Source organism: Lampetra fluviatilis, chromosome 8, assembly GCF_964198595.1.
Source record: "Lampetra fluviatilis chromosome 8, kcLamFluv1.1, whole genome shotgun sequence".
Taxonomy (NCBI): domain Eukaryota; kingdom Metazoa; phylum Chordata; class Hyperoartia; order Petromyzontiformes; family Petromyzontidae; genus Lampetra; species Lampetra fluviatilis.
The window spans coordinates 2,233,303-2,250,791 of NC_136282.1; the positions used below are offsets into that span (position 1 = coordinate 2,233,303).

Below are 17,489 nucleotides of genomic sequence, written 5' to 3' on the forward strand. Positions count from 1 at the left end.
AGTGGTGAAGTAAGGCAAGAGGGGGGAGTGCTTCGGCCTCCGGATGCTCTCATCCACCCAAGTGTGCCAAGCCGAAAACCACAGCTCAGCTGCAGCAACGCCGCAATCTACCCAACTAAGCAGAGTTTATTTATTGATCACAAATCATATTAAAATTACGCTGTGGTAGTAGTGTCAATGAAAATACACATTCGTATCGAGTTCTCGGTCGGCTAAGCATAAATATCTGGAACCGCTTTGGAAGATGACACCGAATAGCGACTGATATGACGGCAATCGGAATCTCTTACCGAGCACTGCGGTGTTATGGTGCTACATCGTGCGGTGTAAGTCGAAGTGAACGTCCAACAAAAGTTATCGTTGATATGCTGGGACCATGTAACGTCGCGGATGCTGTAATCTGCGACACGCAGCGCAGGTTAGACCTGCCCCTCCAGCGTTCACGACGGATGTGGTGTGCTGTGCAGCGGATTATGGGAGGGAAGAGTCGCGACTTTCCATTAATCCGTGAAGATTTTGTGGATTACGGGAGAAGCGGGACGCGTGAATAGCGGCGAAATTAATACACAATAAATTCATGGGTCACGGGGGGACAATACTTTTTTTTTTAAGACTTAAATGGTGCAAATATACCATGTGGATCTGATGATGGATTGTTGTTGTTGTAAGACTTGATTTCCAATTGTGAACATAAAAAACCTTTCTACTAACGGCTCGTCTGTACTGACTTAAAAACAAAACCATTGAGAAAAATCTTCCGTATTTTCCCTGCAGCTCCGCTCCTGCAGCTCCACGCTCACTAACCACCACCACTTCGACGGATCTTGGTTTGTAGTTCGAGAAAAGTTTCCAATCCGCTGTGGATTACGGGAGCAGTCACGAACCACCAATGATCTCCAAACGACCAGGATTCGCAGATCATTTAATTGTAGTTTTTTTTAAATTGCTGTATCCGTTTTACTGCATGCGAGTCCAATTATTTGTATACATGTCCCATAAATGTAAGCTAGGCTAATTTAAGTAATTCTACAGTACGTGGCAGTGTGTCTTTTGTGACCACCGTGTTGCTGCTATATCTTGCAGACTTTTCCTTCGTCAGCTGTGGCTACCCCAGCTTTTGAAGAACGCTCGTGAAGTGGGCAGACGAGACGCCCATCACCGTTGGTGACCTTGGGTGCCAGCAGCCAGAGCCACAGCGTCACTCGTGTTGACCGCATCTCGGGATGGGACATCGAAAGTAAAAAAACGAACACATCGATGTATCGAACTCGCGATATTTTGAATCGGAAACAACAATGTACACGGTGGTCCAGATGTATCGTCACCCCCATTCAATGCTCTAAAACTTAATATTCTTTTGGATACCGATGCATGTGAAAACAAAAACGAATACACAAAAGGGGGGGGGGGGGAAAGTTCGGGGTCAAATAATTGGGGGGGGTCACAAGACAACTGGACCAACCTGTGCACTAAAACATCGCTACAAAAATACTGAAGTACTGTATATGTTGACGTTCTATGGGGTTTTGTTTTCAATACACTACAATAATTGTATGCAGGAGAGCCACACTCAAGTCGCGGGACTCTCTATATTTTCCAGGAAGGTCCTGCATCGTGTTTTTTTTCGTCCAGGATCTTTTCTGTCTCCAGCTCTCTGGCGTGCGATGTGAAGGCAGGCGTCAATTGGCAGTGGCGGTTTTTAGGGCGACCGCGAATGTAGATTCGGGGGGGCGGGCGGGCGGGGGGGGGGCGAGGCGAGACCTCGCAGACCTTGGGCCGCTGTTGGGGGGAAACCACGGAGCCCCCACGCAGTGCAGGGGACCGGCCCGAGTGGGCCCAGGCCAGGGAGTCGCCGCATTCGCCACGGCAGGCACTGAACTCGAGCAGAGCAGGGTTGGTGTTTGGTGTAAGGACGAGGAATGTGGTGGTGGTCGTGGTGTTAGAGGTCAGGCTAAGGCTGGAGTTAGTGTTAAGACTACGGTTAGTGGCTGTAGGAGTATTGCCAGAGCTGGGGTTGCCAACTATAACGTAAAAAAAGACGCACACCAAAAAAAGTAATTCATTGAACATGCTTACCCAATGAGGTTACACTTATTAGAAGCACGATACATTGGAATGGGTGTTCATGGTTAAATAAAAGGCATTAAGAAATAATTACTCGTTGGGCTTTCACAACGCTAAAGTACCACATTATGCATAATTGTCAATGAATTCTCACACAGAAAAAGTAATTAATTACTCAAATGATGCTCAATTGCCTTTGACGTGGTTAAATAAGTGCGTAAAGGTACGCTGCAGTGAATATCAATGTGCGTGAAGATGACTCAAAATGGGAGTTCGCGTGGTTAAAGGATGTGAAATGTTAACTCTGAGCTCCCACGCAGCTAAAGCACATTCAGAACGCCTGGAATGCCTACCATTAAGTGCTCGCGTGTTGAAACACACATGTATATAATAAGAAATTAAAATTTATTTTTGTACAATAGAGCCATTGTTGTCAAGCCACTGGAACAAACTGATTGGTGATGCTGCGTCAATAATACTCACTTTAGTTAAATATTTAAAATATAATTTTGTAATATACTCTACATCATGTGATATGTTGCTATTTTCTTTCATTATTTGTATTTCTATTTTTCTTGCTTACCTGTTGTGAATGGTATGTTTGCCAGGGAACTCATGCTTTGTTGATGAAACCTAATTCAAAAGCCTCTTACCTCACGGGGTACTTCGAAATAAACTGAACAGAACTGCGTTAGCAGTGGTGTACAAGTAAATGCAACAAGAAAAACACAAGCACACTCTTCAACAATAATTCCTTAAAATAAAAGCAAATATATAATTGACGTTTTGGGAAATGGCCCTTCTTCATGAGGTTATTGGTGGTTGCTTAACCATACTTTACCACACTGGTCACTGTGCGTCCTGAAAGGGTGGAGTGGCGACACAGTGGTTAGTACACTTTGCCATGAACCTGAATACCCAAGTTCGATTCCAATTGGACTTGCCCCAAAAGTATGTTAAGGCTATATGGGGGATCTTTGTTTGGTGCGTGTAGTGTGTAGTGTATCGGTCTATGATGTAGTGACATAGAATTAGTTATGTAGCAGCATAGCACTGGCTGCTGGCGGGGAAGGGGATCTGCAGCTTACAGCAGCCCTGACAGCAACAGGCCACGTGATACACCAGAGGGGGATCTACGGGAAAGGTCACGGAAGGGACACACCAGGAACTCTCGGGCAGGTTCTAGAAAGGGGGCGTGGCCGGGGGCAGAGCCAGGCCACGCTGGCAGTATAAGAGGGGCCCCGAGGGGGGACCTCGCGGCTGTCGTTTGGAGTGTGATCCCCGTCGTGCTGCCGGAGTCTTCACCGTTCTTCTCGTCTTCACCGTCTCGGCGTCGCCAGTCAGGCAGTCAACCCGCTGTCCTGACTGGGAACCGTAGTCAACTACAGACGGATTATTTGCAAGTGTTAACCCGTTGGTGCGTGTTAACAAACAGAGTGCCTCCAACTCTTAGTGTTTCCGATTAAGTCACTACATATGTGGAGAGCAGTGGTTGTCACTGTAAATGGGCCTGCACATTGTACATCATTTATTATTCATCCTGTCGTGAGATTAATTACATCATATGACAGCACTACTCAGCAGGCAGCCGTCTCGTCCGGTTTCGCTTTGTGTCCTTTTTTTTGGAATGCATCTACTGCATAAAGCGAGGGGAACCTTGCATAAAGTTGTCCTTTCTTTTGTTATCCTTCCTCCCGCACCTCTGATTATCACGGTTGGCTATGTATGGTGCGAACGAAGTTCAACATACAACAAAAAATAACCACTACCATCAACCTATCTGATCATCATGAAGAGGAAGAATGATGATCCAATCTGACCCCCAGGGTCAGGTTTAAAGATAAAGGTCAACGAGAAGCAGGAACTGCCCTTATCCACATGCCACCTTGGGATGGTTTAGGAAACTGGAAGGGTGGAGGTTACATCCCTTCTCTGTAAGTAGCTTGCGGATTCCTCCTCTGAGTTGGGATGTAGCACACACCTTGACTCCACCAAAGGAATTTCCATACAATGCAGATATGGATAATATCAGAGCAATACAGTATATAATAACGGTTATTTTGGGATAAGTTGACCTGGAGATTTGTACCTATTACGCTAACGCAATAACCGACCCCAATCACTCAACCTTCCATAAAGAGGGCTTAACATCAGCACTTATTAAAACAAAAACATCCATGTACTCCGTCGCTAAACACTCTTTGCCCTCAAACGAGTGATGGGGCGGTTGGCGGAAGCGTGGAAGACTTCCCTCGGCAGAGCGGTGTTACCATGTGGAAGTCTCAATCTAAAGCAGACTGACTGTATCATCATTAGCGGTGCAACTCTGTAATTACACATTTGACAACTTTCAGTCACACCCTGCTCCATATTTTTTTTTGGCCATGGTCATGTTGTCTCGCCTATGTCCTAGCAAAATGTGGTTAACCTGCACGAGCTAGACAATTAATACTGGCATGCCTGCGATTTATTTTGGGTTCATCCATGTTGAGTTACGAGGTGTTTACCGTTAGCAGACATCTGGATGATATTCTATGAGGAGGCTCCTCTCGCAGACAAGGCCAATGTGGGTAAAACAGGCTAGGGAGGAAAACATCTGATGTCATACAGGAGGACCGAGAGCTGAGGACCTAGAACGGACTGCTTCCAGTAGTGTCATGATAAGCCTCTGTGGAGAAGGCTCAGGAATGACACAACTGTACTTGGCAGCTGGCAGCAGCTTCCTTCAAACAACAAGAGGTGGGAGTCAATCTGATAATAATGGGCAAGCTTGGTCAGGGTGGCACAGAGGCACAGTAGGAGACCTGGAAATCTCCCTCGTTTGTTTTATCATAACTGCTGGGTCGGTCCTGTGATCTTCAACGAGCGAGTACTCGTCTAGGCATTAACGTGCCTACCCTAACCCACTTTCACACATTCACCGACTAAGTGGGAAACGGCTCATTATTTACGTTGGACTTCTTTCGCACCGTACGTAACCAACCAGTGCTCGTTTAAGGTACGGGGGAAAGACAACACAAAACACAAAAAGCAGCTCTCAAGAAATGTGTTTTCAATTTAAAAAATGTGTGTGTCCGAAAACCCCCAAGCAAATGCGCGTGTGTAATTTACAGATGAAAATTGCAGCCATGCTGAAAGACAGCCTGCTTACTCTGGACCCACTTAAAATACATTTTCTGGAATAGTAGTATAGCCTAAATATTTGATAATTTCACGTGAACTTATAAAAAGGCAGCTGTGCAGAAATTGCTGGTCTCTGCGTGAGTTTTAGGGGCCAAATTGCGGTCTTGAAAAATCGAGCAAATTGTCATCATTTATTTAGTAATGTGTTGCTTTCACCATTGTCAAGAATGAGCCAAATTGCCAAAACAATGTTTCACCCATGTTTTAAGGAGGTTAATCTGGCCCTATGCCTGCAAAAGTTACTGAACTTAAATGTAAAAAAGAGGCATCTTTTTGGAACTTAGGTTCCATGTCGTGCATTTGCAGAGCCTTACCGAATAATATAGCAAAGCCATTATACCATTTGAAAAGGCCCCCAATTTAGCCATCTGTGAAATTAATTTGTGATATAATAACATGACAACAAAATTAAATGAAAAATTTGAGTTTATTTTATTTGTATCTCTCACTTCATTTTAAGTGGAAATTTATGTAATTACAATGCAGTATACAGTAAATTTAATATAATTTGAAAGTAACTCTTAAAATTGCATAGCTTTCTTTTGAAGTCGATTGAAATTCACTAATTGCCCAACTACACACAACCCAAAAATGCAATTACAGCACAAAGTAAAAACCATTCCGCTTAAAATGAAGCAAATGTCTACGACCACAGATTACACAGCAAAGTAGAGATGTGTACAGTCTCCAAACAGCATACCATAGAGTTATCATTGTCCAACAACACAAAAACACAGGTCCTTGAGCATGCAACGAGAAAAAAACTAAAACTCCTCTCTATTTACAGACAAGGAAGAGCCCCGTGCAAATCACAGCTGTAATAAATTTGTATTTTTCTCCCCCAAAGAAAATGGAATTTCTCGTAAGAATTTTTGTTTTTTAAAGTAAAGCTGCAAAGCAATAGTAATCAGGTATATACAGTACTGTATACGTAACATTAATATTTTAAAATGAATAAGGGAACCAAAACGCACGAATAAATACGAGGTAAAACACAACCGTGTCAACTACCTCCGACAATGACCTACACGGAGCCCTTTTGCCTTTATTTTCAGCCAAAATAATGATACAATGCTTAAGTTATATTTTTTAAAACAAAATATAACGTAGCTAAAGCATTCACATATATACCGAACCGGGGACCAACTTGGTTAATTTCAGCTGGTGTTTTCCATATTCATATCGTATATATATGGGGCAGGGGCAGATGTTTAATGCGCAATGTGGTTTACTGTCTTCTCACCTCTTGAATATCGTCTCTGAACGCCAAGAAATCCAGTTTGTAGTTCAGAGGTTACATTATAGTGTGTCATGTACAACATGAAGCCTTGTTATTCAAGCAATGGTCATCAACATATAATACATTACTTTTTACATTGTTGTAAAAGGGAGAATTGTAGAATAACCTCGTTAACATCGCTACATTTGTTCTTCTCTCTGCTGCCATGCTCATTCTCTTGCGATCACACAATACCCCCAATCAAAAAGTCGGTACAGAAGAAGAAGTGTTTATTTTTTTTTTGATGGACATAAAAGGATGCGGAAATTTCTGCAGTTCAATGGTGACTCAACGTTTATATCCTTGTGCCTCTTAAACAGTGAATCCATTTGCCATTTCACAAACGATGACTTGTTCAACTTGGTTCGCGCTATACGACCTGCAATGGAACAGAGAGCATGACAATGCATCAATCGACACTCCACTTCAATTATGATTGAGTTATTTCATCAGAGGAGGAAGTTATATTGTCAAGAGAAGCACGATTACGTGAACTATAATTCTGACCAGGGAAACAAAGCATTGAGACAACAGCACTGAGATTATGTGTTCAAAGATATTCTGCCAGCCATGATTCAATTCATATTTTCGCTTAATTTGGAACAAAAAATAAAAGTTTTCCAGTTCTGATATTTACAAAGTAAAATGTTGATTCAGTTTGCATCTACATCAGCGTGTGAGGGAAGTGCACTTTACTTCGTGTGGATAACAGGTTGTTAATAGGATGGAGCTCACACATACTTCTGTGATGTCACCTTCTAACAAGACAACAAACATTTCTAAAAAGCACAATATCTTTGTGCATGCACGGACATCATCAGCAGTTCCTGAAAGAACTGCCTATGGCCTGAGACAAGTCTACGCATAGGACGACCACTGTTGACTTTCTCACAAAGTGGCAACTATTTTATCGACCCCAGAGAGATGGCTGAGTGAACCACCAACCAGGATTTGAACGAGCATCTTCCAATTGCGAACTGCTCACGCTACCACTGAGCCACCCGGCCACGTAAATAACAAATGGGACTGAACTTGACATTGGCCACTTTCATTTTAATTGTCGACTACAGTTTTCTCGCCTCCTCTCTCCAGAGACAAGCTAGAGGAGACAATTAATTACTCAACTTCCTGGCTTTGCAGAGCAAAGCAATTACCCACTGACCTTTAATCTGTTTCTCTCGGCTGGCACACATTAAACAAACACTGTCACCTGAGCAATAGTATCCGGCACTGAAGGGTCACTCACGGGGCAAAATTTAAACGTCACGACTGATCGAAATTTAAATGTAGCCTGACGGGGAACCTTACAGCAACAATAGCACCGTACGCCCAACGCACTTTCCAGATTGCGGGCCCAGTCGCACGTTGTGTGGAACGCTCTGCCGGACAATCTCCAGAGCAAAGACCACTGCCAGCATGAGGTGAAGACGCATTTAATGTCCACGGCGGGACGAAAAGCCGCAGCGTATCAGAGGTGCATTTAGCACAAATTTGTATTTCTAACGAGATCTTGGGACACACAAGCCTGGACTGGTGGCGGTACTCTCTCATCACTGACACACTATTAGGGGAGTCAAAACAATACATCGGGATATATTAAGCATCATTTCATTACGATCACATTTTAAAACGTTGCATAGCGAGGGAAGATAAGTAGAGTTCGGGAACTTGTGGAAATGTGAGGCACCTCCTCACGTTATGCAGCCTACAGCAGGCCAAGGAAAGAATACATTCTGTTAAACCCAAATTACGATGCCTTTTACTACAACATGCGCACGATGCAACACAGAGTAACCTAGAGAGACTGTAGCTAGCTTAACGCAATCCTGAGATCATTTTACATGATCCAAGGGCACGCTAGTTATATTTTAAAAGTAACTTATCTGTCACCTCATCACATCCACCCTCATTACAGATAAGAGGATAATTATTACATTTAACTTCAATGTTTCAAATTATTACAATACATCGCTACATGGTCACAAGAACAGCATATACGCACCCCAGAATATATTGAATCGGTGAGTTAAAAAAAATGATGAAGCTGAATAAATGAAGTGGTCAAGCTATATTATTAGCATTTGACTGCCATTCATGTACCGCTACTATTAACAATTCAATCCACATTGCACAATGAGCAGTTATCGGGTTTTCAAATTTGTGGCCCATAAAGTCACTGTGAGTTGGTCCACTCGAAATAATTAGGCCAAATATGGAACCGTGTCCTAAACAAAATGTGCAACAGTAATATTTAACTCACAACAGCACCAGATATAAACTGTGAAAAACCATGATTGAGCCTGATAAATTTAAGCATAAATTCCGCAATAAAACATGGAGCAAAAAGAGAAATGTGTGCTCCCGCTACAATCACTACAACAGCCAGTTTGTAGACAAGCTTTGAATTAGAAATAAAAGCACTTAGCAAATGAAGGAGAACAATTTTGTCGATCTGGCAGCAACTTGTGAGTAAGCCGAGTTCTCAGGTCTAGCCATTTGATGGTCTCAACATCTTCATCACCAATGGCTGCACAAAAATAGCCATTGTACGAAATTTAGTTTCACACTTAATTGTGGATATATCCCTGCTCTAAGAATTGAAAACATCAGTTTGACCGTTATGCTACAATCGTATAGCAGAGTGTGTGGCAAAGTGTGACCTATCCTGTGTCAAGCAATAACAAAGCCGCTGGAAATATGTTTTGGTTGTAATTGCGTGGAAAAAAAAATTATTCCGCAGCCATTCAACGACGCAAGGGGCACAATTGCTCTGTGAGATTTCCGTGTGGTGGGGTGGTGTCAATAGCCCAATTGAAGTAGAGCGGGGGGAGGGAGGTGAGAAAATATTAATCCAACAAACTTCGCACGCGTGTCTTGTTCTTACGTCAATGCTTTCATCAGGATTCTTGCGTTTCCTCTCCAGGGACTGGAATTTTTGATTCATCTCCTGGAACATCTCGCTGTGTCGCTGGCGTGTGTGCATGATCCTCTGTGCAGCAGCAGCAGAAACAACAAGAACAATGGAGGATTACAAATATATACACAACGTAGAAATCGTTTATCTCACACAATTCGGGAAAACCACCGTCAAAATGGTTAATGTTTGGCTTACCTGAATGTCGATTTCAGAATATTTACTTTTTTGTCTCTAGAGAAGAAAACACATAATATAAAAGACAAAATAAATTGGCATAAATGAGTTAAGACTGTGATTAGCCAATGTCATATTATATCTTCCGTAGTTTCACAACTGCACATTGAAGTGCCGTTTAAATTATAATTAGCTTCAAGCTATTTCAAGTACTATGCATTTTAAAGGTTTTACAGCCCTGTAATCAACCAAGAAATGTTTAGGGATACTGTATACGTGTTAAACAGCTCAGTGCAGGTATGAAAGGTGCCAATTAAAATATTTAGTAAAAATTACATTTCAAAATAAATTTGCTAAACCGCCTCCTTCCCCAGGAACAAAAATGTGCAATGCTATATTAGAACAAAAAAACATATCAGCAACAGAAGGGAATTAAATTATTAGGAATTCCTGCACAATACGCAGTTTTTTTTGGTGTTATGATAGCAATTTTTTCTTTTTTAATCTGTGCAATTAGTGAGCAGCAGAAGGGCCTTTGAGGTAAAGTCTGCCGCAAGCTAATGCTTCATGAGAGAAATTAATGTGCATTAGATATGTGGATGCAATGCATTTTTAAGTGACTATTATTTCCAGTTTGGACTGCATTATTTACAATGTTGATGCAGGTTAAATCTGGTCTGCAATGGCATTGGTGCAGTGGGTGTGTATTATTAAATATTAAAAAAACACACTGAATAAAATCTCAAACTAAATTCACATAGTTGCTGAGCACAGGCCCAAAGGCCCAAACCATTAAGCAGCAAACAGCACTGTCAAAAGCCGCAACAGGTAAGCGTTAACACACGTTTCTTGAACTTGGCAACGTTATAAGAGCTTGGGAAAAGAGACGACGGGAGAGAATTCGAAAAACAAGCAGTGCGACGTAAGAAGGAGCAGAACAAAAATTAACCCGTAAAAACAAAGTTTTTCACTATAAATCCTTTATATGTAAGATCACCTCTTGACATGCCCCGTATATTCCCGAGGGCACTAACGTTGACCCGTTTTACCACTTTCAAGAACCTGGCGGCTTCAATTTAACTGCTCTATAAATAGTCTCCATTGTACAGCGTGGGGGCAGGGATTTCATGCCATGTGGTTAGTCAACATTTGCGTCATCATGAAATGGGCGGCTAGAGTCCTCTCGTCCTCTGGCTTGAGATGGCTGCCACCTATGGGTCAGATTATTGTCTGCCACCATTAAGCAATTGGTAATTAAATATTTTAAAAAAATTCCCTAAACAGTGTAAAATTTTGGAAAAATTCACGAAAATTAATTGTCACGCACAACGAGTATGTGTGCAAAATGTCAGCTCGATTGGATCACGGGAAGTGGGTTAAAAAACGACCGAAAGATTTGCACAGTCGTAAGCAAGCAAGCAAGCACGCAAGCACGCAAGCAAGCAAGTGAATTTAATATAAAGGATTTAAAAAAGAGACGTGACCTGCAGTGTGGCGGCGGTTGAACACAGTGTACAGCATGAGACGACAGTCGGTCAGGTAGAGCGAGTCCTCAACATGGGCGTACGATTCGACGTGAGGTTCACGGAAAATTTGGAGGAAAAGAACTTGAGAATGTAAGCGATCACTTACATCTGGTGAGCGAGCGATGGATTCCGCCTCGACGGTCAGCATTTGCTGGTGGGTGGATCGATCCATGGGCGAGGTGGACGTGTGTTGTTGGCCAGCCTGCAAATGCTGCTGCATGAAAGTCGCGCTGCTGCTGCTGCACTGCGGATCTGCCGTGGGCATCTGGGAAAGCTGCACCTCTCCCCCCGACGACACGTCCTTGTCCGTCGGATATCTGTGGATGTGACGCCAGATGCTGCGAGCGGAGCCGGTGCCTTCCCGGTGCCGCCTCTGCCTGCTCTTCTTGGAGGCAGCTGGGTACACGGCGGTCTCCTTGCCCGATATCACTGTGAGCGCGCTCTCAGGCAGGCTCGCCTGTTTTGAATGGTGCGACTTTTCTCGGCTTTTTTCAGCCCGGGACAGAGTTCCAGAAACTAGTAAACGCGCGCACACACACACGCACAAAAAAATGCCGCGATGTGACATTCGCCATGAAGAGATGGGCCGAACATTTCGTCTGCCTGTGAAATGTTTACATTCATCAAAACGATTTACCGTCACAGGTGAATAATGCTGCTATGGTGTAATTTTTATCACAACGGACTTCCAATCCAGAAGACGCTGGTTCGATCTCCTGGATCAGCAGCTGAAACAATGTTTCAGTTGTTCCGACATGATAGTGATTCAAATGTCTGCTTTATTGCCAATTAAATTGGCGAGTTGTTTTTATTCCCCCCTCCACCTCTATCCACTCAGCAATATAAATGGGTGCACACCTCAATGAGTTCGCAGGGCGCACGCTGTGGGGCAAAGTGTGGTAACTCCCAAACATCTTACAAGATATATGGCTAGCAAGGAAGAGTAATAACTTATTCACCCAATATATCCCCACCGAGTCTGAAGACTCATTTTCAGGGGGATCCTGTATTATGATATTTGGCTGACACTAATGACATTGTAGATTTTATCGATGGGAGGAAACCAGAGAACCTGGATGAAATCCATGCACAACAGGGGAAGAACGAACAGACTCCACACACACATGTTCCCTTGCTGTGAGGCACAAGTGTTACCACTGTGCCACCCTGCCACATAAAGCTGCACATTTACTATTAATATAGCTTGAAACTCTTCTCAAGAACGTCCGTCTTTGAGTTATTTCCTAGTTGCTTGACATTAAAGCCACGGGAACTTTATTTACCGATTGCTTTATATCCCCTTCCATTTTGACGAATGCACACAAAACACAAGCATACAACCACACACTGATATCGTGTTTAAATATATCGACGAATACAAATTAAATAAAGGTATGACAGCAATAATACAGCAGAAATCCAATAATTTAACGACCCAATAATCAGATTCGTTGGCGCTTCTCGGACTGCAAACAGCGACCCGAAGCAGTGGGCGGGGGCTCACGTGGAGCCGCAGGGGCGGAGCTGCAGGGAAACACGGTGGTAATATATTTTTAAATTATATATTTTTGTATTTACACAGACTAGCTGTGCTTGATTTGTTCAGTCGAAGATAATTCAGCATTTTAATTTTACTTGGATAAAAAAAAATTCCTTTGACATCGACCCATCTGCCAGATTTGAGTAATACAGTGAGGGAAAAAAATATTTGATCCTCTGCTGATTTTGTACGTTTGCCCACTGACAAAGAAGTGATCAGTCTATAATTGTAATGCTATATTTATTTGAACAGTGAGAGACAGAATAACAAAAACAAAAATCCAGAAAAACGCATGTCAAAAATGTTATAAATTGATTTGTATTATAATGAGGGAAATAAGTATTTGACCCTCTCTCAAATCAGAAAGATTTCTGGCTCCCAGGTGTCTTTTATATAGGTAACGAGCTGATACCTGTATAAAAGACACCTGTTCACAGAAGCAATCAATCAATCAGATTCCAAACTCTCCACCATGGCCAAGACCAAAGAGCTCTCCAAGGATGTCAGGGACAAGATTGTAGACCTACACAAGGCTGGAATGGGCTACAAGAACATCGCCAAGCAGCTTGGTGAGAAGGTGACAACAGTTGGTGCGATTATTCAGAAATGGAAGAAACACAAAAGAACTGTCAATCTCCCTCGGCCTGGGGCTCCATGCAAGATTTCACCTCGTGGAGTTGCAATGATCATGAGAACGGTGAGGAATCAGCCCAGAACTACACGGGAGGATATTGTCAATGATCTCAAGGCAGTTGGGACCATAGTCACCAAGAACACAGTTGGTAACACACTACGCCGTGAAGGACTGAAATCCTGCAGCACCCACAAGGTCCCCCTGCTCAAGAAAGCACATATACATGCCCGTCTGAAGTTTGCCAATGAACATCTGAATGATTCAGAGGACAACTGGGTGAAAGTGTTGTGGTCAGATGAGACCAAAATGGAGCTCTTTGGCATCAACTCAACCCGCCGTGTTTGGAGGAGGAATGCTGCCTATGACCCCAAGAACACCATCCCCACCGTCAAACATGGAGGTGGAAACATTATGCTTTGAGGGTGTTTTTCTGCTAAGGGGACAGGACAACTTCACCGCATAAAAGGGACGATGGACGGAGCCATGTACCGTCAAATCTTGGGTGAGAACCTCCTTCCCTCAGCCAGGGCATTGAAAATGGGTCGTGGATAGGTATTCCAGCATGACAATGACCCAAAACACACGGCCAAGGCAACAAAGGAGTGGCTCAAGAAGAAGCACATTAAGGTCCTGGAGTGGCCTAGCCAGTCACCAGACCTTAATCCCATAGAAAATCTGTGGAGGGAGCTGAAGGTTCGAGTTGCCAAATGTCAGCCTCGAAACCTTAATGACTTGGAAAAGATCTGCAAAGAGGAGTGGGACAAAATCCCTCCTGAGATGTGTGCAAACCTGGTGGCCAACTACAAGAAACGTCTGGCCTCTGTGATTGCCAACAAGGGTTTTGCCACCAAGTACTAAGTCATGTTTTGCAGAGGGGTCAAATACTTATTTCCCTCATTAAAATGCAAATCATTTTATAACATTTTTGACATGCGTTATTCTGGATTTTGTTGTTGTTATTCTGTCTCTCACTGTTCAAATAAACCTACCATTAAAATTATAGACTGATCATTTCTTTGTCAGTGGGCAAACGTACAAAATCAGCAGGGGATCAAATACTTTTTTCCCTCACTGTATGTTGATTTATTGTAAAATAGAATCGCTTCGTCAAGAGTTACACTTCCCCTGTAATCAGTAACATTTTTTCAGATTAATCCCTTTCAATGCCGCGTTGGCGCAATTAATTTTACATAGCATATGGTCCCCCCCTTATCGCCGGAGATTATTGTATTTCTGCTGTATAAGCCAACCAAATTGCCGCCATAATGTCACAGGTAGACTTAACAAAATAACTTCATTTTGTAGGGAGTTTGCATAATTGTTTTGAATATCATTAAATACCATGTGAAGACTAATCTCTCCAGCATCCACAAACCAGCACTGTCACAAAGTTACCATACACCTCTTTTTCGATTGAGAGTGCGACATTAATTTGAATACTCATATCAATCTACATTAAATCAATCTACATTAAATGGGCACATTAATCTTTGTAAATCACACTTAAAATGACAATACCGTAATGCAAACCGGCATCCCAATAAGAGCACTGTTAATTGTACAGCAGATAATAATTACGATGGGTTTTTGTCGTTATTACTGGGAAATGTAATCGCACCTTCAAAAAAATAGACAATGAGATGGAGTAACCAAAGTCATCTAATGTTAGGACAAAAGAAGATAAATGCCGCATCCCACAGAACGATTATTGAACACAATGTGGATGAGAGGGAAGTCAATCTTGTAGAATGAGTCCTTGGGAATGGCAGAGGAATGACAGCGTCCACAAGGACACTGACATTGCCTGTGGTGCGGTAATAAAAGAGGGATACGGAAGAGCCCTGAACTCTGGTGAGAGAGTGACTGCAGTGAAGCAGTTGGGTGTGGGAGAATCGATAGGCTGAACCATTTCACTTTCTGTCAAGCAGTCAGGCAGGAGCAGGAAGCTCCATTCCAGCAAGGGCTGTCAAGTTTTGGGACAAGTGACTTTTTCCCCCGATTACCGCGACTCGAGACGGCAAATCGGGGACTATCGCCTGTGAGCAATGTTGAGGCGCTCGCGAACTGTCTGCGATGTGAGTACGGCGATTAACCCTACGGAGCCGGGGGTGTGCATGAGGTCACAGCGGATAGCCTAGTGTACCAAACTCTGACAGACTTGTGCTTCATACAGCAGCCATGACTCAGAGGTGAAGAAAGCTTTGGCATAAAAGAAAAAGATAAAACCAAGGTTTATCGATGCTCCTTCATCAAGGTTTGTTAAGTAGTCATTGCACGTTGTCCTCCCCCCTGCACCTCCGATGAGCACAGTTGGCTATGTAAGGTGCGAAAGAAGTTCAACATATATACATACCTGGCAAGTCTGACTAAATGGCCGTGCCAAGCAGGCTGAAGAATTAATGAAACATAGATCTATATCGTTAAATATGACCGGAGGAAATGTGATTTTTATAACCTTCAGTGATATAAGCATTAATTTGGTTTCCTTTTAGTTGAAAGTGACTTGATTCTCAATAACACACTTATAGAATTGTATTCAAATCAATAACAATAAATTTCCTTAAGCACAAGTCAGCTCGGCAAGATTACACTGGTCTGCAGCCAAAATGCTTCCCACTCCATGACTCCCACAGTCATTGGAGCTTGGGAGAAAAAGTGTTCAGCATCCACCACTTGTTGAATCAAGGAAGATTTTGTTACCACCCTTACACATCAAGCTGGGTCTGATGAAGATCTTTGTCAAAGCTATGAACAAAACACAAGCAGCTTTCAAGTACCACCATGGAAAATTTCCAAGGTTAAGTGAAGCTAAGATAAAGGAAGGTGTCTTTGTTGGCCCTCATATTTGTGAACTTCTTCGAAATGATGCATTTGACAGTGCACTGCTTGGCAAAGAAAAGACGGCATGGAAAGCCTTCAAGTTAGTGTCAACAAATTTCCTTGGAAACAACAAGGCAAGATAACGACGGAGTAGGTGGAAAACCTCAAGGCATACAAAAGCCTTGGTTGCAACATGCCACTAAAGATACATTTTTAGCACTCTCATCTAGATTTTTTCCCACTGCGAAGGAGTGAGTGACGAGCATGGCGAGTGACTTCACCAGGACATTGCAACAATGGAGAAACGCTATCAGGGCAAATGGAGCCCATGAATGCTTGCAGACTATTGCTGGACAATGACAAGAGATGCTCCATTTAATGAATACAAGAGACAAGCCAAGAAGTGCCGAGTAGACACTGAATGAGGCCTAAACTATTTACTTATATATACATAATAGTTTTTTGTCTTTTGTTTCATCATACATTTTATTTATATAACCCTTTTGCTGACTTTTAAAGTGTTACATGAATAGGACAGGTGACATGTTATAATTTAAAGCAACTATGAACACATGAAAAGACCTACTGTAGGTAGGTTAAATATCTTTGGAACAGTAGTCAATCAGTTGTTTTAATTGTCATATTTGAATTCAGCACATCAAAATCCGTAATAAGCAGCACATTTAATCTCTGAAGCGGACGACGTCTAACAAATTGTAGACCAGTATTATTTATATACTGATCATAGCACAATTACAATTTTTATTTGCGAAATGTGTGTTAGAATTTATGTGTATTATTATTCACTTAGATAAATATTAAACAGATATAGGGTGAATATTGCAATAATATGTAAACAGATGAGGATATATGTCAAATGTAGGAAATAAAACATAGTAAAGTTATTTTTAAGGAATTACATTCTCGGTATTAATATCATCATCGTGATCATCATCATCACCAACAGCCAAGGGTAAATCCACTGTGGAAGGAAGTCCAACTCCACACGGTCACCTTTGCTCATGATCTGTACCTCTCAATCATCCCCCCCCGCCTGCCCCCTTCCAACAATGTGTTTCATCTGAGCCAACTTACTTTTCTGACCGGTTCATACGATGTCTGAAACGTGCATTTGGCTTCTACTCCACAGGGTTCTCTTTCTCCTGCTTCTCAGTGGGAATATAATCTTTCATCTCTTCATGCAATTCATTTGTCTGTTTATGAGGTTTTGCTCTGTTTATGTCAGCTGATCCACTACAAAGCAATCAGCAATATGCACTTAAGGAAACATTCCCTCTCGAAATAAACCAGTGGATAGCTTTTCCTTTTAAAATTCAACTTTCCAAAACACT

The 17,489-nt window shown here is 42.4% G+C and overlaps 1 protein-coding gene across 1 annotated transcript in view; it reads right to left on the reverse strand.

Annotated features, from left to right (window-relative positions):
- Positions 1-5,682: 5,682 nt before the first annotated feature.
- The window catches only part of LOC144933773 (adhesion G protein-coupled receptor B3-like), a 235,164-nt gene continuing 223,357 nt past the window's right edge, over positions 5,683-17,489 (reverse strand). The window contains exons 27-30 of the mRNA XM_078858875.1: positions 11,250-11,659; positions 9,639-9,674; positions 9,411-9,515; positions 5,683-6,905 (exon numbers count right to left, since the gene is read on the reverse strand). Coding sequence (XP_078715001.1) covers positions 6,897-6,905; positions 9,411-9,515; positions 9,639-9,674; positions 11,250-11,659 — 560 coding nt within the window. The 3' untranslated portion in view covers positions 5,683-6,896. The remainder of the gene's footprint in view (positions 6,906-9,410; positions 9,516-9,638; positions 9,675-11,249; positions 11,660-17,489) is intronic.